Source organism: Balaenoptera borealis (assembly GCF_965194805.1).
Source record: "Balaenoptera borealis genome assembly, chromosome: 5".
NCBI classification, from domain to species: domain Eukaryota; kingdom Metazoa; phylum Chordata; class Mammalia; order Artiodactyla; family Balaenopteridae; genus Balaenoptera; species Balaenoptera borealis.
This window is the reverse complement of record NC_138862.1, coordinates 70,392,202-70,413,473: the sequence shown is the minus strand read 5'-3', so window position 1 is coordinate 70,413,473 and position 21,272 is coordinate 70,392,202. Positions and strand designations below refer to the sequence as shown.

At 53.2% G+C, this 21,272-nt stretch overlaps 1 protein-coding gene across 1 annotated transcript in view; it reads left to right on the top strand.

Moving 5' to 3' along the window:
* Positions 1-21,272, top strand: part of ITGB5 (integrin subunit beta 5) — a 110,387-nt gene that overhangs the window by 87,729 nt on the left and 1,386 nt on the right. Inside the window, exons 11-14 of the mRNA XM_082392301.1 lie at positions 13,156-13,378; positions 17,231-17,334; positions 19,563-19,682; positions 21,022-21,188. Coding sequence (XP_082248427.1) covers positions 13,156-13,378; positions 17,231-17,334; positions 19,563-19,682; positions 21,022-21,188 — 614 coding nt within the window. The remainder of the gene's footprint in view (positions 1-13,155; positions 13,379-17,230; positions 17,335-19,562; positions 19,683-21,021; positions 21,189-21,272) is intronic.

The following is a 21,272-nucleotide window of genomic DNA, read 5'->3' as shown; positions in this document are numbered from 1 at the left end:
CAGAACCTTGTAAGTAAATAGTTACCTCATCTCTACCGAATTTTACTCATTTTGATTAGCTTGAGACCCTTCCCAAATCTCTTTAATACCAGCCCAGCCCTTCCTGCCACCACTCAAGCATTTAGCCCACATTTTCCAAGTCTTACCTAATAAGTGCTCTTTCATTCTGGTCAAAAATTTTAGGAAACTTTTAGTCTCTGTTTTGCTAAGTGAGTTTCTCTGGGTTACATAAGGATAGATCAGACATAGCAGACCAGGCCGAAGGACACACGCAGAGCAAGAGACCAGCCGAAGTACCCATCCCTTCGTGACTGTTATTTGATGAAAGGCACAGAGTGTTCCTCTTAGTAGTCAGTGGGTGTCTGGCTGTTGTTATTGATTAGGCTGGACCCACTTTCCTTAAATGAACCTTTGTTAGCCTCTTCTAATGTATAAAACACTCTTGGCATGCATGATCTCATTTGGTGGTTGTTCCTCTACCAGGAGACTGAGGTGGCTGTTACTGATCAGCCGTGTGGTGGAGGCTGTGGCCGAGAAGATTGGCATGTTGGCCATGCTCCCCACCGGTGGTTGGCCCAAAGCCTTGGCCTAAGAAAAGCTCACCTACCCTAACCCTCAGGGGATGCTCTTCTCTGGGCGGCTGCTTCCTGCCATCTCCTGGCTTGGCTGGGCTCCTGGCAGCCAGGCTTCAGCGTGGCCCACTCATGTGACATTCCAGACCAGCTGTGTCCGTTGAGAGCGCTGCTCCAGGCTCTGAACAGTGGCCAACTGAGGATGGAATGTGGCAACTGTTAACCCACCACAACAACATGACAGTTTTCCAGGGTGAAAATAGTAACCCTCTCATCCTGTTGCAGTGACCAGGGGAAAGGGGAGTGAATTCATGTCTCCCCAGATGCTGTTGGCATTTCCCCAGAAGTGCCTGCCAGGCAGATCAGGCAGGTTAAGCCAAACTCAAGAAGTCGATGTGAGGCACTTCTGTTTCTCTTGGCCACAGGCCTTCTGTTTTTCTTTCTGAGTCAGCGTTCTCAGGGTCCTATGAGGACTATGGTTCCTCACACTCCTTTGAAACTGGAAAGGTGAGTTCATTAAGGCACTCAGGATTTTCCATCTTCCCTCCGTTGCCTTAATCTCCCTGTGATTGATAGAGTTGGGCCAGACACCAAGTCCTTTCCTTGGTGCCCTCGTGTGGAATGCAGTAGTAGTTAGAGGGACTTGGCAGCTGGGCATCGGCATCGAGAAACCAGGTGCTAAGACCAGAAAGGCAAAGATACCCTTTGACAGAGCTCTGTTGCCTTTGACAGTGGGGTCTTGGCTTTCTAGCCAGAGCTATCATCTCAAAGTATTCTTGAGGTTTGGGGAAGCTTAGCTTAAAGCAGCATCACCTCATTTGCTTAGTAGTGGTCATATTTTGCTGATCAGATACAGAATGCAACATGCAGTTCAGCAGATGAAGGCGAAGGGTAAGGGGCTTCTCAGGGCATCACCTATTGGGAAGCACCTTCAGCTGAGCTTGTCAGGCCTGGTTCATTGACACTAAGCCAAGGAGGGAGGAGCAGCGAGCCCTGAGACTGAGGATGCATCATTGTTCACATCTCTGAAGAGCCTTTTGCTGGAGAAATCTGAACAATATGCAAGAACAGTATTGGGTGCAAAGCCTGTGACTTCTGTTCAGCCATGACCATGGTTGCCACAGGAAAGAGAATTCCCTAGTCTTTATTCCTCATGTCATCCTCAAGTCTCTGGGTTTCTTGGGCGTTTGTTAAGAATTTGAAATATCTCAAGAATCACATTTAAGTTTATAAGCATCAATAATACTTCATTCCTTTTCTAATTTCCAGCATCGGGTATCTTCCCCAGGGCTTCAGGCTTGTCCTGATGTCATTCACAGCCTCCACCGGTCAACAACATGTTCTTAGCATCTACTGTGTGCCCGACACCATGCTAGGCATCAGGCAAACAAAAATAAAACACCGTCTTTGATTTTGTATGGGTTTGCAAGCCAATGAGATGAGGCAAATGTGTAAACAAATATATCCGTGTGATAAGTGATTGTATATCTGTACTCTCCCTGTTAACCAAGTCTTCTGGTCAGGTTTAGAACATGCTCAGGACTCTCCAGTCTTAAAAAAAAAAAAAAGAAAAAGAAAAAGAGAAACCCTTACCCTCCCCGCCCCCACTACTGCAAGCTCCTCTTTCCTCCATATTCACAGCCGTATTCCTCAAAACATTTGTCTACACCCACTGACTTCATGTATCACCTCCCAGGCAGCCTTCATCAGAGTCCAATTTGGATTCAGGCCCATGATTCCACCAAAATAGGTCTTCCAGGTCCTGAATGGCTGTGTCCTGCTGCATCTAAGGCTTGTTCAGCTCTCATCTTACTTGACTGTTGAGTGACAGCTGATGTTGTTGACCGCGCCCATCTTGAAAAGCTCTCTCCCCACTGTCAGTCAGAACTGTAGGCTCCTTTGTGGGATCCTTCTCCTCTGGCCGTCCATTCAGTGCTGAGATTGTCCAAGGCACAGCTTGGACGTCTTCTCCCCCAGAGTCTCCCTCAGGAATCTCATTGTGCCCACACCTTCAGTTACCCTTGTGTTGCTCAGACCTGCTCCCAAGCTCCCTTTAGCTCCACGTGGATGTCTTAAATGAACCTCAGGCTCAGGATGTCTCAGACTGATTTCATGATCTTCTTCCCAGCTGTCGTCCTCTCCTGATTTTCCTTGTCTCCACCTTTCATCCAGCTGTACCAGCCAGAAACCCAGGAATTATCCTTTTTCCTACCTTCTCCTCAACTCCTACATTCCATCTGCAAGCCTTGGGGATGGATCTGTTGCACATTTTTAAACTATAAAACACCCTAGGTCACCTTGAACATTTATCCTATGTGTTGTTTTAATTTTTATCACTTAGTCATGCCTGGATTATACTGGAGAGGCAGTACACATAGTGGTTAGGAATATGGGCTCCAGGGTCAAACAAATGTGATTCAAATCCCAGCCCTGACACCTGCCTGCTGTGTGACTTTGGATAAATTACTTGGCTTCTCTGTGCCTCGTTTTCCATATTTTCAAAAATTAGGATAATAATCGTACCACCACATAGGGCAATTGGGACTACTAATGAGAAAATCCAAGTAAAGTGCTTAGAACAATGCCTGTCCTATTGTAAGTCTTGTCCACTCACCACATATTTCTTTGAAATTCGTCTTCTCCCCATCTGTGCTACCACCATCCAAGTTCATCTGCTCCCCGTGCTGCAGCCAAAGTAATTGTTTCAAAACAAAAATATGCTAAAGTTCAGCATGTTTGAGAGGCTTGGAGTGGTTTGAAATGACCAGAACCTGGGGTGCCCGGGGGCGCAGGGGCAAGTGAAGAGATGTGAGAGGTAGGCCACGTAACAGGCTTGTATGTTGGGCACAAAGTTTACATGTGGAAGCTGTGCTTTTGGCGGTGAGGAGCCGTTGAAGGATTTTAAGCAAAAGAGTGTCATCACATAGTTTACATTTTAGGAAAATGATGGAGGAGGCCGTGTGGACATAACTTGGGGAAGGGGCAGACCATAGCAGGAGTACTCGACCAGGAGAACGCTGCAGCGTCCAGCTGAGACTCTCAGTTTCCCTCTAGTGATGGGAGTTTATTGTCAGGCCGTTTGGGGACTACAGGATAAATTCAAACTCCTCAGTCTAGCCCTCAGGCCTTCCTTCCTCCACAGTCGTCCTCCCTCCCTTTTTCCCTTCCTTCCTTCCCTCCCTTCCTTCCCTCCCTTCCTTCTGTCTTTTTATATACGTGCAAACTTACAAACACACATGCATACAAACAGGCCCATGTCTACGCCCCGGGTACCCATTCTCGTCAAACTCTCCTTTTCAAATACTTCCCTTCCAGGCTGCTCACTCTCTGTATTCATCCTCACAAGTGAATGCATCCTATTTTTTGCACCCAAAATGCCTTCTCTCCTCTACTATTCCAAAACCTGTAGCTTAAGCCGGAGCCTGTGCCAGGCTCTCCAGATTTCTCCTGCTCTGACCGAGAACAGCAAATGTCAGCGGTGGAGGAATGGTAGAGCTCACGTAGTTACCGCCCTTACTTTACAGATAGGAAAACGGAGGCCAAGAGTGATTTAATGATCAGTGATTAAAAGAGCTAGCCTTGGGGATGGATCTGTTGCACATTTTTAAACTATAAAACACCCTGGGTCACCTTGAACATTTATCCTATGTGTTAATTTTTATCACTTAGTCATGCCTAGATTATACTAGCGAGGCAGTACACATAGTGGTTAGGAATATGGACTCCAGAGACAAACAGATGTGGTTCAAATCCCAGCCCTGACACCTGCCTGCTGTGTGACTTTGGATAAATTACTTGGCTTCTCTGTGCCTCATTTTCCATATTTGCAAAAATTAGGGTAATAATCGTACCACCATGTAGGGCGATTGGGACTAGTAATGAGAAAGTCCAAGTAAAGTGCTTAGAACAATGCCTGTCCTATTGTAAGTGCTCCATCAAGTTTCCCTATTAAGAGATTTTAATGACTTGATTTCTCAGTGAAATTAGAAATTTCTTGAAACCATACATTTCTTTATTGCACATTTACAAGGAATTCCTCCAATCCCATTAGATAGACAAGCCACCGTCCCTCTTTTATTGATGAAGAAAGTGGACTGCTGTCCAGAGCCAGCAAGTAGCTAGGTGAGGCTGCACGGTAGCTCCCGTCCAGAAGACGCGTCCCCAGCCGAGGGCTTCCAAGTAGTGACAAGGGTGAGACCGAGTTGGTCTGAGCAGACTCTGTGAGAGCTGGCTCCGGGGTTGGGGATGGGCGAGGAGAGCTGTGCTGTCTTTGAGAGGAGCAGCCCTTAGTTGGCAAGTTCTCTAGTCAGTAACTCATCCTTGGCAAGAGCAGGCCGTGTTTACAGGCTCGGGAAGCCTGTGGTGAGGACACAACCGTTCAAGAGTGACTTCTCTCTTGACCCTGGAGGTTTATTTAGTTTCTGCTGAGGTGCCCAGAGTCAGGCTAAGATCCCTCATGAGGGAACTGGGTAGAAGTCCTGTGCATTTCCAGAATCTCTGTTCTCTACTTTTTCTGGCACCAAAGCCAGTGCATGGAAGGGAACACTGAGACAATGGGAGGGGCGCGTTCCCACGGGGACCAGACCCGGAGACACTGAGAACACCCGGCCCGTTATGTAACCCTCACTTGCTCGTCAGCCAGGTACCAGGAAGAGCGCCCCTCTTAGGAGGGATTTCCCCTTCCTAGTCCAAAGCCCCGGACACAGAGACCGGACGCTCTGGAAGCGTTGTGTGTGCGTTTGGCCACAGGTCAGCCCGCCCCTGGCTGTGGTTCCCCACGGAGATTGTGTGAGTGCCCAGGACGTCTACGTTCACAGGCTCTCGGGGAGCAGCTCCCAACCCCAACCTGATGCTAAGGAGGGCGGGGCCGTGTGCCTCCTCTGGCTCAGCAGCGTCTTGGGACCCCCGAGTCGCACAGACACCCGTGGCTGGAGGCACAGAAAGCTCTGGTTGGTTTTCCTGCCCTTTTTAAGACGGCTGTTGGAGAGTTCCAGGAGCGGGGCCCAAGGTGTCACCCAGAGGTGTCCACACCGCAGACAAGACCTGACTTCCGTGGCAGGGGAATCACCCAAATGGGCAGAGGCTTTCCAGCCCACAGCGCTTCCTTTTCTTTTTTCTCTTAACCACTTCCTGTTTACCCGCTGCCTGTCCTGAGAAGAGGGGAGAGAGGAGGGGAAGACGATGGGCAGACAGAGGGCTGTGGGAGGAGGGGTGCTGGGGCTGTGGGAGGAGGGGTGCTGGGGCTGTGGGAGGAGGGGTGCTGGGGCTGTGGGAGGAGGGGTGCTGGGGCTGTGGAAGGAGGGATGCTGGGGCTGTGGGAGGAGGGGTGCTGGGGCTGTGGGAGGAGGCGTGCTGGGGCTGTGGGAGGAGGGATGCTGGAGCTGTGGGAAGAGGGTGCTGGGGCTGTGGGAGGAGGGTGCTGGGGCTGTGGGAGGAGGGATGCTGGAGCTGTGGGAAGAGGGTGCTGGGGCTGTGGGAGGAGGGTGCTGGGGCTGTGGGAGGAGGGTGCTGCGGCTGTGGGAGGAGGGGTGCTGGGGCTGTGGGAGGAGGCGTGCTGGGGCTGTGGGAGGAGGGGTGCTGCGGCTGTGGGAGGAGGCGTGCTGGGGCTGTGGGAGGAGGGGTGCTGGGGCTGTGGGAGGAGGGGTGCTGGGGCTGTGGGAGGAGGGATGCTGGGGCTGTGGGAGGAGCGGTGCTGGGGCTGTGGGAGGAGGGATGCTGGGGCTGTGGGAGGAGGGATGCTGGGGCTGTGGGAGGAGGGATGCTGGGGCTGTGGGAGGAGGGGTGCTGGGGCTGTGGGAGGAGGCGTGCTGGGGCTGTGGGAGGAGGCGTGCTGGGGCTGTGGGAGGAGGGGTGCTGCGGCTGTGGGAGGAGGGATGCTGGGGCTGTGGGAGGAGGGATGCTGGGGCTGTGGGAAGAGGGTGCTGGGGCTGTGGGAGGAGGGTGCTGGGGCTGTGGGAGGGAGGGGTGCTGGGGCTGTGGGAGGAGGGGTGCCCATGGGGGAGCTTGGGGAAGGCAGAAACTGAGAGTACATACTTGTGTGAGAGAGGGATGCAGACAGTGGGATAGGGAGAGGGAGAGACAGGAGCAAGGGAAGTGCTGTTCCTGTCTGGGGGGCTGGGGAGCTGAGCACAGCCCTCCCCTCCTCAGCCCTCTGCCAGCCTGAAAGGCCTCCTGGAGGCCGAGGGGAGGGGGCGGAAGCCGAGGGAAGTGCAGTGCATTCCTGAGCTGGATGGAAACTGTTTTTGGACCAGCTGTGGAGAGACGTGTACCCTGAGGGTCTGACGTCTGTGTGGTTGTGGTCCTTGCTCCTGACGGGGCCAGGATGGGGAGAAGACACCCACTTCTTGTTTCTGCCCCGTCCCAGGCCGGCTCCTTCCTTCCTCCAGCCCCAGGGCCCTCACGCAGGTCCTCTGAGGTCACCCTAGGGCTGCCTTGGGCCTTTGCAGACCGCAGTCCAGCTTGGGGCCGAGGGCCGCACATGCCGTGCCTCAGACATGCAGCTGGTCCCCTTCCTGCTGAGGGCTGGAGTGCCCCCCCAGGCAGGGCCTCCAGTGCTGTTGGGTGTCAGCCTCCCTGCCAAGGCTCTGGGGTTGAGGGAACAGCTTCACCAGGCCCTGGGTGTTCTCGCTTTGGGCTGGGCATGGATTAGATAACCTTATGGGAGCTTTTAACCCTGGAAGGCTTGTTTTGTTTTTGTTTTTGTTTTTGTTTTTAATTTGGCTGAGCTGCGCAGCTTGCAGTATCTTAGTTCCCTGACCAGGGACTGAACCCAGGCCCCGGCAGTGAAAGTGCTGAATCCTAACACCTGGACTGACAGGGAACTCTCTAACCCTGGAAGTCTTCGATCCAAGCTCTCAGAAGGTATTCCCTCTCCCATTCTCTGAGATTATCTACTCCAAGCTTCCCCTCTCCACACACTCCCATTATAACAGCGATGAAGCTAGCTAGCATTAATTGAGCACTTATTATATGCCAAACACTAAGTGCTTTATACAGGTTATGTGATTGAACTCATACAACAACCCTATGAGTGGGGACATCTTTATTGGCCCCATTTTAAAGTGAAGAAACCAAGATGCAGTGGGGTTAAACATCAGTTACTGCTGGTAAATAGCAGATTCAGGAGGCCAGCCCCAGGCTCTCTGATTTCAGAAGCCACATGTTAACCACCACACTCTACTGCCTCATTTTCCGAATGTTTCCTTGTATCCCTGCTGTTACCCACCACCCATGTTCCATGGTGAACAGGCTCTCCTTCATCCTCCAGCTCATGAAAGAATGCCCACGCCTCCTTTTCCTGAGGACGAGGGGCGCTGGCCGCCTCCCACCCCTGTTAGCCCTCCCCTCGCTCCTGCAGATCCTTGCTTTCTACCCCGTTGATCTTCCCCCCCCCCTTTGAGGTTGTGCCCTCCCACTGCATGATCCCTGACTTCTCAACCCTCTCTACAGGTCACGCCTGCACGGCCCTGTGACCGCTGTCCAATGCATCGGCCTCCAAGCTCCTTGCTTGCTTAGCTTCAGGGGCGGTCCGGTCATGTGCTGGCTGCTGTGGATAGGGGCTTGATTTGCATTAACACCAGTATTTCTGATGACACTCCCACGAGGAAGGCATTGTCCTCATTGACAGATGAGGAAATGATCATCAGTCAGGTTTAGGGACTTGCCCAAGGTGACACTTGAATGTGGTTCCAGCACAGCCGCCAGCCTTTCACGCAGCTGATTGGGGTTAGCCTGAGCTCCTCCGGCCACAGTCCTCACCCACCAGCTACTCGCTCTCTCTCTCTCTCTTTCTCTTTTTCTCTCTCTCTTGCCCCACCCGCCCCACTAACCTCTCTCTGCTATGATCTCTTTGGGGTTTGTTCTTCCCTCAATCCCTCCACTTCCACCAAAATGTTCTCTCTTCTGTATCTTTCTCTTTAATCAGAAGGATGCTCGAATATCCCCTCTTCAAAATCCCCAGCCTCTTTCCCCGCCATCTCTTCCTTTCTCTGCACAGCCAGATTCCTTGTGGGAGTTGCCGCGCTCGCTGTGGCCACTTCCTCACCTCTCTACCACTGGATTCTGCCCTCCCCGCCCCACCGCACTGTAGGATTTGCCCTTCTTGACCTCTACAGAGCACTGGTGCTGGGGCTTCCTCACGTGCCCCCTCCCTCCTCTCTGGCAGCTCCTTCCCCGCCTGCTTCAGGCATGCCCCTGCCTCTGAATAGCCAGTATTCTACTTGATCAATGGGGGCGGGGGCGGGGGGGGGGCCCTGCGTCTTGGCCCACGGCCCACACAAGCACCGTCTTGCTGATGGAAAGCTGCTGAATTCTGTAGAGCTGAAATTCTGTATAAATAGACACATTTACAACTTCCTGTCCATTTAGCTATCAGTCATTCTAATAAAGGTACTAATAATAGCTTGCACATGTAGCAATTCACAGCTTACAAAGTGGTTTCACATGCCCTTCAGTATCCCTGTCTATGTGTAATGAAAATATTCTTATGTATGCACAGTATTAAACAGGCATCATGAAATTCAGCGCACTTTGCCAGGGTGCTGGGGAAGCATTATAAACGAGCTTTGTTTTGATGCAGAGTCCTTGCTTTGGCCCTCTGGGTGCTGTTAGCCAGGATCATGTTCCCATTCCCCATGCAGTTCTCCTGGTGATTGATGGGTTATTGAGCCTGGGGACGGGACCGAATGACCCTTGTCATTTTAATAACATGTTCCTACTAGGGCATTAGGAGAGGCCAAGGGCTGACCAGAGGATGTGGAAATGTCTGTACGTGCAGGTTGAGGGAAAGGCAGGTGGAGGCCCGAGTGCAGGGTCCGAGACCTTTGGATTAGGATAAATTGTGACCAGGTTTACGAAGTCTATGACACTCTATATGGGTCACGCTTTCTCAGGGAGACTTGGAAACTTTAAACCGAAATGGCAAGTGGTTGTACCTTGTGTGCCGGCCCCACCAGTTGGTAGAACCTCCTTGGAGGACAGTGTTGAGGATTCTGAGGCCGAGCCCGGGCTCCCTGGCAGAGAATCGCCTGATTAGACGGCACGGTCTGCCGTGGGAGTGAAGGAGGACGAGGAGGCGTGCGTCACCCCTTTGCTGTAGCTGCTTTCCATTGTCTTTGAGAGGCGATGAACCACCTGACAGACAAACTGGGGCCATCACGGGAGTCCCTGAGGACAGCACTCCAGTGGCTTCCGCCATTTCACCGAGCGTGGCTTCTCTCCTAGTTTGACTTGCTGGGACCTTGCATTGGAGTTGGCAAATGTTTGAGGCCAAAACGCCACGTGGATAAGGACTTTCCTAGGCCCCCTGGCCCTCAGCGGCTCCCACCTGCTTGCCCACCCTACCCCTGTGGGCCGGGGCGCTTCGTGCTCTCACTCACAGGTTCTTTGCACAGCATTTCTTTCTCGCCACGTCCATGCCTCTCAGCTGCTGTAGGAGGCTTTCAGGAACGGCTTAGGTCTCTGGCAGTGAGTCCCGTCCCTCTCCATGGAGCCGTGGTGACCTTGGGTGAGTTACCAGCTCCCACTCTCTCCTGCTCTTGACTCCTAACTCTGTAATTGTACCCCAGATCTAGGGGCACCCTCAATTGCTTTGACTGTGGGCTGGGTTTTGGAGCTCTCAGGTCTTCATGATGTCAGATGTACCCAAGGCAGCTGGGTTTACTTGCCAGTTAACCGTCATGGTGGGAAGTACAGAGCAGCTGGCACCTTTGCCATCTTCTCAGCAGCAGATCTTTTCACATTAGATGCCTAGTCACCATGGGGAGCAAGTTCTCCCTTCAACACATACACACACCCACACTTCACCCAAAACGAAATAATATAGTACCTCCTCACCAAACCTTTGACACTTTGGAATGTTGTGCTAGGTTTTTATTTGGTTCATTTTATATTGCTGCCAAAAACGGAGAAGGAAGGGAAACAACACTCACCGTGTCAAACAAAGCAGTCTCTCTGGCCTGGGTAGTGTCTTTGCTGCTTGTAAATATGGCACCAACCATGCCTCTTACTTCCTCTATTTTTGCTTGATGGGATGGCATGATGTACAAGCCACTGGAGAGACCAGAGCTGTATTAAAAACCACTCCTCAAGTGCACTGATAACTGCAACTCACTTTGAAATGCATTAAAAAAATACATGGATTGATGGATGGAGAGAGGGATGGAAAGATGTGTGATAAAGCAGCTGGCAGCATCCTGATGGCGGAATGGGGGTGGTACGTGGATGGATGTTTTCTGTACAGTCCTTTCAACTTGGCTGCAGGCTTGGAATTGTCATAATAAAATGCTGGGGGGAAAATCACCCTGACAGTGAACCATTTTAATTTAAAACAGCCTCTTGACCAATGTGGTCCTGAGGCCAAGAGTTAGGGAGTTGTGCAGATTGGATCCATTTCATTTGGGAAGACGTCCTGTGGGGGGTGGTTTCCTGCTTGCCAGGGCTGTTCAGGGATCGGTGGAGAGGAAGGATGTGCAGGCCTCCCTCCCTGGGGTGAGTCGTGCTCTCTGCTGCCCTTTCCCCCCCATGCCCCTACCCCCCCCCCCCACCGTGTAACCCATGAGCAGGGGTGCTGCTGTCTCCTGTGGCCCACACATCACACGCCAGCTTCCAGGCAGTTAAACTGCACTCCACAGCCTCCTCCTGGCTGGGGTCTGGCTTTCCTCACCCCTCCCAGAGGGCTGCCATATGCCTCGGCACTGGCTGTGAAGTGGGAGGGTGCTCTCGCCCAGCACAGTATCTACTGGGGCTCTGCACCCCTGGGCTGCAGAGAGGCTGAGCCGCATGCATGTGGGAGGGAGGGGGGGACTGGTGGCTCCAGATGGCCTCCCTGCCTCCTGCAGATTCTAGGCTCTCCAGAGCAGACAGGTGGGGGAGGGGGACAGGAAGGAAGTGGGGGTGAAGAGGCTCTCTGGAGTTAGCTCCTGACCTGAATTGCGGGTCACACTCATTGGTGGTCTCAGAAGGTGCCGAGGTCCAACTACAAGGATAACTGACTCAGGAGCAGGAATAAAATGCAAGGCGCCCCTGTCTGATGCCATCCCCTGCCTGCCTGGTCTCCTGCTAGTATGTCAGTGGGTTCTCAGTCAATACAAATTCTTGGTCCTATTAATATTAGCCTTAGCAAAATGGCACGAGAAAGGACAATATGCTGCAGTGATAGTATAAGGAAGATTTTTTAAAATTAAGTGCCATCTGTAGCACTGCTTTCTGCCTCTGTTAGCAAAAAATAGAGAATCCACTAACTGTCAGGCTCCTGGCCCCCTTGGAGGCTGGTGCTGTCCGTGCTTTTCACTGTCCAGCGTGCACACGCGCGTGCCTGGTGTGCACACTTACTCAGTCCCCTGAGCCCAGCAGCTCCCCTGCCCTTGATGCCTGAAGAACCAGGAGGGGATGCCCAGCTCCTCCTCCCTTGCAGGCTGTGGAAAGGGTTCCTCCTGCAAGGGGGAAGCAGGGGGCCCCTCAGCTGGTTCTCATCTTGATTAGGGCCTACTCTGTCCTCTTCTCCTGAGAGGCCACGGATCTTGGAGTTCAGACCGTGGGCCCTGGAGCCACACTCCCCGGTTTGGGTCCTGGCTCTGCAGCCGCTAGCTGTCTGACCGTCAGCAAGCCCTTCATCCTTCCGTGTGTCAGTTTCATCACTTGTGCGTGTGGGATGGTTGTAAGAATTCATCGAGTTCGTGCTGTAAAGCCTGACACGTGCGTAGCAAGTTGGGTGTTAGCCGCTGCCGTCTCCCGTACCTGCTCCTGAGTCATCCGGCTCTGGCCCGCGGCGCCAAGGCCAGAGCAAGAATCAGCGTCTCACTGAGACTGAGGGGCAACAACTGTGTTGGTTTCCTTCGTGGCTGTGTTAGGGTACCACAAATTTAGCGACTGAAAACAACTCAGACGTGTTCTCTTTTCTGGAGGTCAGCGTCTGAAATCGTTTTCTCTGGCTAAAGTCAAGGTGGCAGCAGGGCCGCACTCCCTCTGAGGCTCTGGGCGAGGACCCTTCCCTCGCCTTTTCCGTCTTGCAGGGCTGCGTTCCTTGCCTTCCGGGCTCCTTGAGGTCTCCTCCTCCATCTTCAAAGGTGGCAGCGCAGCATCTTGCTTCTCCTGTCCGTCGCCACCACCTTCTGTAGTCAGATCTCCCCGTGCCTTCCTCTCATATGGACCCTTGTGGTGGCACTTAGGGACCCCCTGGATAATCCGGGAGAATCTCCCCCATCTTAAAATCCTTCAGTTAATCACATTGCAAAGTCTCCTTTGCCATACGAGGTCACATTCACAGGTTCTGGGGCCATTAATCACGTAACACAGGAGACAGGAAGAAGCTCTCTGGTGTCCTGGGCCTGTGGCATGACTTGGCCAAGTTCTGGACCGACTTGGAGCAGCACTCAGCCCAGCTGGGCCACACGCGCTGCCCGGGCGCCCTGCTGTCACCCCGTGTCAGCACCAGGCCCTCTCTGTCTGCCCAGACGGACTGCGAGGGCACAGTCGGCATCTCATTCTGTTGGCTCCCCAGTGTCCGGCACACGGCAGGCGCTGGGCGGTTGGTCGTGTGTCCGTGCAAGCAGGCAGGCGCTGATGTGCCATGTGTGTCCTTTAGGCCACGGCGACTGTCACTGCGGAGAATGCAAGTGCCACGCAGGTTACATCGGGGACAACTGTAACTGCTCGACAGACATCAGTACGTGCCAGGCCAGGGATGGCCAGATCTGCAGTGACCGCGGGCACTGTGTCTGTGGGCAGTGCCAGTGCACGGAGCCAGGGGCCTTTGGGGAGACATGTGAGAAGTGCCCGACCTGCCTGGATGCTTGCAGCACCAAGAGGTAAAGCGCCGCCCCCTACACAGCCCTCCACCCCCGCCCCCAACCCCAGCGTCTCCCCCAGACCAGGCCTGTCATCCAGCCAGTCAGCCTTCAGGGCTGGCCAGCCTCTCACCCCCCATCTCCTGCATCTTCCCCACCCAGCCTTGCTGGGGATCGAAACTCTTACTAACATTAACTAGAATAGGGTCTTTGAAACACTGGTTCCATGGGGATTTTGTAAAAAAAACCAAAATCAAAACATAACAACAACAACAAAAACTGTTATTCTGTTCCTAAACAAGTTTAGAAGTTACAGGATTACTGAGTTAAATGAAATTAAACTGATTTTAGTACCAAAGTAGCATCTTCTTGAGCCTTTAGTGTGTCACTGAGTATTTTAAAAGGACATTTAGCATGCATCTTTTTTCCAAATGAATTTGACCTCCTGCCCCATTAGCATCTCCCAAACAATGTTTCACAGGCCCCCCCATATGGGAAATGCTGCTTTAAAGCAAAACATCATCAGAAGGTAAATTGGACAGGAGGGCACCCGACCTAGATAAGGCAAGCCAGGAACAAACCGCAGTGGCTTTTGAATTTTCTGCTCCATTTGTACAGATAATGGAGTGGGTCTCTGCGCTGCTGCTGAATGCAGAGATTATCCAGACGCGGGTTCCAGGCCTCCACTGACCCAGCCATGGGGTTACGTTCCCCTGTTGACCTCCCCCACGGCTCTGCCCTTCACACTCTGCCAGAGTGCGAATGAGAGGGAATTAAATCAGGGAGTTACGCCATCGGGAAAGCAAGAGTGACAGTTTCTCTTGCATTTTGCTAGAGAAACAGCTGTGCCATCATCATCCTTGTCCTAAGGGGCCAGGAGGGAGGGCACAGATAATCAGAAACGAATAATAATACAGACGTTGTTTCCCTTTGGCTGGGAAACGCAACTGTGCACTTTTTTTGGGCAGATTTCCCTTCCAAACCCCTGGCTCGGGCTCCGAATGAGCCGAGTTCACGCTCCCTGAGCAGCCGTGGCTGCCGGTCAATCTGCACTCAGAAGCGTTCTGGGTGGCAGAACCCCTGGTTGGATGTTTGCCACAAATAATCCAGGCGTGGGTAATTGAAAGCTGGCCGCAGATGGAGAGACAAGATAGACAGGGCCAGATTTTATTCTGTGTAACTAGAGGGAAACCAGGCAGAGTAAGGGAGAAGAAACACAGATCTACTTTAGACCTGCTAAGAGCAGAGAAACAACAGAAATCCAAATAGAAACATCCCAGGGGAAGGAGGAGGTTAGGATCCTGGATCTGGAGCCCGAATAGCTGTGGCTATCTGAGCCTGGAATCATGGCCGTTATCAACATTTAATGCCTGAGGGAGGTGCCCTACCCCCAGCTCTCCCACCCGCAGAACCCTTTTGAGTATGTGCTCCCAGACCTTGGGGCATATGAGGTGGATGGGGGTTGTTGCAAAGGTAGGACAATACACGTGGAACCAATAAAGGCAGATCAAGCCTGTTTCTTTCCTTCTTCCGGAGCAGCAAGGCAATATAGGGTTGGCTTAGGTCAGTTAAAAGGCCTCTTGGGAAGACCACCTTAGCTTTAAATGTTTAAAGCATTCATTTCCAAGGAGACATAGACTTGATGATTTGTTATCCATTGAGCAATATCAAGGGAGCAAGGAGAGCAAAGAGATGCCGTAGGGGAGCCTCACTCTTCCTTCTTACTTGTCTCCGGGCCACGCTGACACAGTCTCTTTCACAGCCTAGTTGTCACTTTTTTTTTTTTTTTTAAACAAAGTACCTTTGATAGTGCCTTATTTCAGGCTGTTTTTCTACTTGCTGCTTTGCTGAGAGCCACCAGGTTTTGAATGCCGATGTCCTTTTTTTCCTGGGGTTTCAGAGCAGTCAATCTCCACTCTCTAGAACTAACCAAACACGCTCTACACCTTGGGTGAGTTCATATTCAGTTTCAGCTGATTTCAATTAACAGTCTCCCTGAGCAAAGTCTGTCTCAGCAACTTGTTTGTTTAAAGGCCAGACATTTTAATACGTGACTGCAATAGATCACAAGATTCAACCCAGTATGCGGAGCACACAGGTTAAACCGATTTGTCCACATGGATGATTAGGGAATGTTCCCTGGAAGCGGCCCTGTGGTTTCATGACAACAGGGCATGCAGATGGAGGGCTCAGTGAATCCTAGCGGAGACCGGAAGCAGCCGCCTTTCTTTGCAGTGTGTTAATCCACGGGTGGAGGAGGGGCAGCGGCGTCAGCATGAATGACCAGAGCTGGAGCCACGCCTTCCTGGTGCCCAGCCAAGTCTCAGTTGCCTGCCCGCTGGGGCTCTGGCCTCAGGAGAAATGCAGAAATTACCTACTTGTTTAACTTCAGAATGTTTCCATGAAGTCATTCCCAGGAGAGTGGGATTTTGTGGCCAATCCGAGGATAGTTGGATTCTTAAGCATATTAGGACCCTGGTAAGAAAGTCTTACCTACTTTCCCTCCACAATCTACTCACTCGCCCATTCCTCCTCAGTGTTCAGCAAGTGGAGTAAGGACTCAGGGAGGGACTTGACAGAGAGGCAGGTACCTGGGTGCTGGACCCTGCTGTCACTGATTCCTCACTCCCCTCACCTGTAAAATAGGACGACTTAATGAAACGCTCCCAGCTCCCTTCAGGCCACAGTTTCTGCCCTGGAAACGTAGTAACTGGTGTCTCCATCCCACGGAATTTTACAATGATCTAATAAAGGCAATGCATGGTGATGGTACAACCCTCCATATTTTTGCCAGGGAGCTTTCCAGACACGCAGCCCCTTTGGTCCCCACAAGCCTGTGGGGTAGGTTGGGCTGCTGTCCCCCCATGTGGCTGAGGCTCTGTGAGGCTCCCCTGCCCTCGGGTGCCAGGGCACAGCAGCAGCAAGGCAGTGGCCCTCCCAGCACACTTGGCTCTGGAGTCCTCACCCCATTTCCTGGGGAAACCTCTGTTTTGGGGTCTCTCACCATCCTGGCCGGCCACCGAGCACCATCACTTCAGGAAGTTCCTGCACGTTCCCCGTCAGCTGGTGGTTTTGTTCCAACCCACTTCTCCCTGGAGTTGGGTTCTCACCATCCCATTTATGCTCTCCCATCCCCCAGTCCCCCATAGAGGGCAGAGACCCTCTCTCCCCTCCACAGCAAGCTTTATGGACCCTTAGAGCTTAGCTCCCCTGCCAGGTGGGCTCTATCTGGGAGCAGGAAGGGGGCAAGGGCCTGAGAGTCTCCAGGACAGTGGTTCTCAGCCCTCACCTTTACTCAGAATCCCCAAGAGCCCAGGTCCAGCCCCAGAGATTCGGATTCCATGGGTGTGGTTGGGCCCAGGCAGTGGTGTTTTGTCTTGAAAGCCCACCCAGAGAGTTTAATGTGCCGAGAGCCCTGCCTGGGTGACGGTCTCCTGGTGGGGATCCTGGGAATTGGGGCCATAGTGGGGTGAGGACCCCTCTTCGAGGCCAGGAACACTTTTTTATCTTCAGAAACTTCTTGTTTGGGGAAGACTCCTCAGTGAGGCATTTGATGCACCAGAGTGCAGATAGATTTGGCTCCTGGTGTCAGAATTTGAAAGGTTTCCAACCTGCAACTTGACATGTGTACCAGACATGCTTCTAAACCCACATATGTTCCTCCGAGAACCCTTGGGCTTCCCTGCATGATAGCAGCAAGAAGGACAGAGCAGAAATGTTCCTTGAGGCCAAACATCTGAACATGGGAGAAGTTAAAACTTTCAGGGGCTTGCAGGAGGGCTGGGACCTGCACTCTTGGGACATGCACTCAGTTACATGTGTGGAGCTACTACCCAGCATCTAACACCCACATTTATTGCCTCTTTTCCAAAGAGATTGTGTTGAGTGCTTGCTGCTTCACTCAGGGAGCTCAGTTGACAACCAGACCTGCCAAAACCTGTGCAAGGATGAGGTGATCACACGGGTGGACACCATCGGTGAGTGTGGGGAGCGGCCCTGGGCAGCCGGCCCCTTTTGGATCTTGGCAGACGTGTAGAGACTTTCTCCCTCATGGGGACGATCTTCAGGGCTGCCTGGCAGACAGGAGGGTAGTTTTAACCTTGAGTTAGGAAGCAACCTCAGTGTCCTTGGCTAGTCCTTGCTGGCTCCCCAAGAGGACTTGGAGTACCTGTGTTAGGTCATAGGTTCTGGGCTCTCCAGGGTGTAAGGCCTTCCCGTTCTTAAGTTTCTGTCCCATCCCTGAAGCCTAGTCCCTTCCTACATCTTCTCCCAGGCTTCCTGAGAAGTTGGTATATTAGTTAGAATAAGTACTGTTAGCTGCTACAACAAACAAACCCCAAACCTCAATGACTTAACAAAATAAAAGTCAGTTTGTCACTCACTCGAAGTCCAGTGAAGATGTTCCTGGTTGACAAGGCCTCTCTGTGCTCCTTCAGGAGCCCAGGTACCCTCTAGATTGTGTTTCCACCCTCCCCCGGGTCCTCAGAATTCTCTCCATTGAATCTGCAAATGGGGAAAGATCGTGGGGGAGGTTTACACGGGTGGGGCCTGGAAGTGGGGCACACAACATCCCCCCCACCCAGAGCTCAGTCATCCAGCCACGTTTACTGCAAGGATGGCGGGAAATGTCGTCCAGCTGTGCCCAGGAAGCTGGGAAACCATGTTTGGTGACCAGCTAGCCAGTCTCTGTTTGGCCTCAGCCCAGTGCGGCTCTCGCGATGCTCTGCCAGCATTAGACGAGGCAGAGCTCACATTCTGTCCGAGTGAACCCGGGATCGAGTGCTACCCTGCCTCTTCCTCGTTCCTACAGGTCTCCCCACTCCTTTTTCCTGCCTCCCTGATCTTGAGTGATGCTCTGGCCGAATCATGGCTCCTGAGGATACCAAGTCATGTATTCCGCCAACACATATTCATTGAGCACCTACTGCGTGCCAGGGCTTGTACCACAGCAGGGAGCCCCTGCCCTGCCCTCCCCAGATCCAGCCTCTCATGCCCGTTTTCCTGCCCTGCTTCTGTCTTGTGACTTGAGGTCTGGCTCACAGCAAGTTCTGCCTGCAGACCTGGGGCCGTTGCCCCCTGACTGGGCAGCCACAGAAAAATGGCGATGCCTCCCCCGGCCCACTGACTACTTACTCGCTCTGGAGCAAATGCAGCTGTTCACGCACAGCTGCCTCTCAGTCTGTCCCTTTGTCATGAATCAGTTGCTTCACAGAGAAGGTTTCTGTTCGCATTCACCAGCTATCCTTTTCCTCCCTTCCCCCAGGCTTTTTCATACCCATGCTCGCTCACACTCACCCAGACCAGGCTTAGGATTGGGGGCCGAGAGAAAAAGTCCAGGCCTCCGTGTCTGATAAGCACTCAGAATTGTCTGGCTCCAGGTGGAGACTCCTTCGAGCAACAGGGTTACAAAGGGCGGAGCTAGAAAGCATTTCGTGTCACAAAATAGCCCACAGTTGTTACTCAGGACCAGTGGGTCATTCCCTTACCACCCGCCTGTCTCTTGCTTCCCACTCTTCCCTGCTTCCTTTCCACCCTGGAAATCAGTCTAACCCTGTCCCAGGGGAGGCTTGGAATGCAGACAATGCCTGGCGGGGCAGTGGGGGGCCGGTGGGGGAGTGGGGTTGGTGATACCTTCCCCTCAGGTGACAGCCGCGTGGGCACGGCAGGTGTTGAGGCAGCTTGAGGAAGGGGGCTTCTTAGTATGGGGAGCGAGGCCAGCGGTGCGCACCGTGGGTGGGAGGTGCAGTCTCTCATCCACCCATCCTCCTTGCCTCGTGGGTCTTTTTGGTTTCTCATCTCGGGAAAGCGCCTCCGCCTCCTGGCCTCTGCAGCCGGCTCTCAGCCAGGTAGACTCAAGCGTGAACTCTCGCTCAGGCCTCCGCGGACAGCAGGATGGCCCCTTCTTTTCTTTACCCAGTTCCGTTGCCCAGTCCCGCCCCAGCGGCAGTGCCCCCTCTCCTTTCACCCCAGTGAGCCTGCGGAGGCCTCCCTCGCGTGGAAGGGAATTCACGTCCCCAGCGCAGCCTAACTTAGCGCTGGGCCTGCGTTCTTGATGTGAGAAATTCATTTTTAAGGTCCAGCCTTCCCTTTAAGCCTCTCTGCACCCCCTTTTCTTCTTTGCGGGGTTCGGCTCCTCACCCGTCCCTTAGCGGCTCTGCATCGCTCAGAGACACACTCAGGACATTTCTGCTTGGTTTTCTTTCAGTGAAAGATGACCAGGAGGCTGTGCTTTGTTTCTACAAAACTGCCAAGGATTGTGTGATGATGTTCACCTATGCAGAGCTCCCCAGTGGGAGGTCCAACCTGACAGTCCTCAGGGAGCCAGGTGGGTGAGGGCCAGCTCTGTCTGCTCCCCCAGGGGGCTCGGTTTCTGACGTATCACCCGTTCTCTCCTCACCATCCTTTCCAAACTCCAGAGAGAGGAGGGATACAGTTCCATATAAAGATCAAGATCTAAGGTCGCCTCTACCTGACTGCTATAGTTTAGAAGAAAGATGGTTGTATATCTGGGGACCCATCACGGGGGCGGAGCTTGGGGGGGGCATGACTTAGGGGAATGGGAGTTATAGGAGGATAGGACCCTGCCCTGCGGGAGTGTCTCATCTTGAAGGAAGGGACACAGGGGTGACAGTAAGCACAGAACACACTTAGCCTACATGGCCAGTGGTGGTGCGAGCGTGCAGGGCAGGTCTGGACCATGAGGGCTGGGCGTCAGGAAGCATCTGGGTACACACAGCCCTAGCCGGGCTGCCGCTTCCCGGAGTGGAGTCCAAGAAGGGCAGATGGAGCACTGGGTTGACATTCCTGCAAGTGCCATGCCTCGCTCCCTGGGCCCCTGAGGACGGCACGCTCTCATCTAACACGGGCAATTCTGCCCCACGCTCTGGGCCTGGGGACCAATGGCCCTTTTCCTTGCGGTAATGAGGGTTTCTAGTATGACCCCTTTCATTCTTCTCTGGTGGAGGTTGCCGGGGCAGAGGTGGGCGGTGCAGAAAAAGATCTGCTCTCTTCCTTTCAAAACATTGCAAACTGTTTTTCCAAATGGGGCTAGACCACATAATGTGCCTTCCCTAGGCCAGAGGCAGAGGGAAGGATTGTGGTCCTAGCCCAGGATGCACGCCTGTAAGAAGGAGGCTCTGTTTCCAAGCGCTGTCTTTGCGGTTCTTTGAAAATAAGCACATTTGCTCCAAAAGCTCCACACTAAGGGCTTACAAGTGTTGGCTGGCCCCCAGCCCAGCCCTTGTGGAAGCGGCTTCATGAAACCTCCTGCCGCCCAGTCTTCTCCTGAAACCATTTACGTGAAAGCTGAGACCTGGTCCAGCGTCCTGCACGGGAGGTGGGGCCGGGCTGGGGCGTGGGTGCTTTGAGTTGGGGAGACGCAGCCGTACGCACGGCGTGTGGGAGAAAGTGGAGCAGCCACCAAGGTTCTCCCAGACTTTGCCGTTGGCTTACTGTGTGGCCTTGGAACAGTGACCAGCCCTCTTTGAATCTTCCACTTTATGTGCGTTGGGGAAACCTGCCTGCCAGCCAGCTCCCTCAGAAGCGGTGTGAGCATCTCAGGGAACCCAGGGAAGGCCTCTGGGGAGAGCCGACGGGCCTGAGGTCGGGGGGCGGGGGCACGGTGACGGCGGTGGCTTTGCTCATCGTGCCCTGGTCCCCTCCAGAGTGTGGAGCGGCCCCCAATGCCACGACCATCCTCCTGGCCGTGGTCGGCAGCATCATCCTGATTGGGCTTGCGCTCCTGGCCATCTGGAAGCTGCTTGTCACCATCCACGACCGGAGAGAGTTTGCAAAGTTCCAGAGCGAGCGGTCCAGGGCCCGCTACGAAATGGTAAGCCAGTGTGAAGCTGGAAGTAGAAAAAATGTCAAGCTTAGCGGTCCGGTTGAGTTCAAGCAGAGGCCCACTAACGTCTTT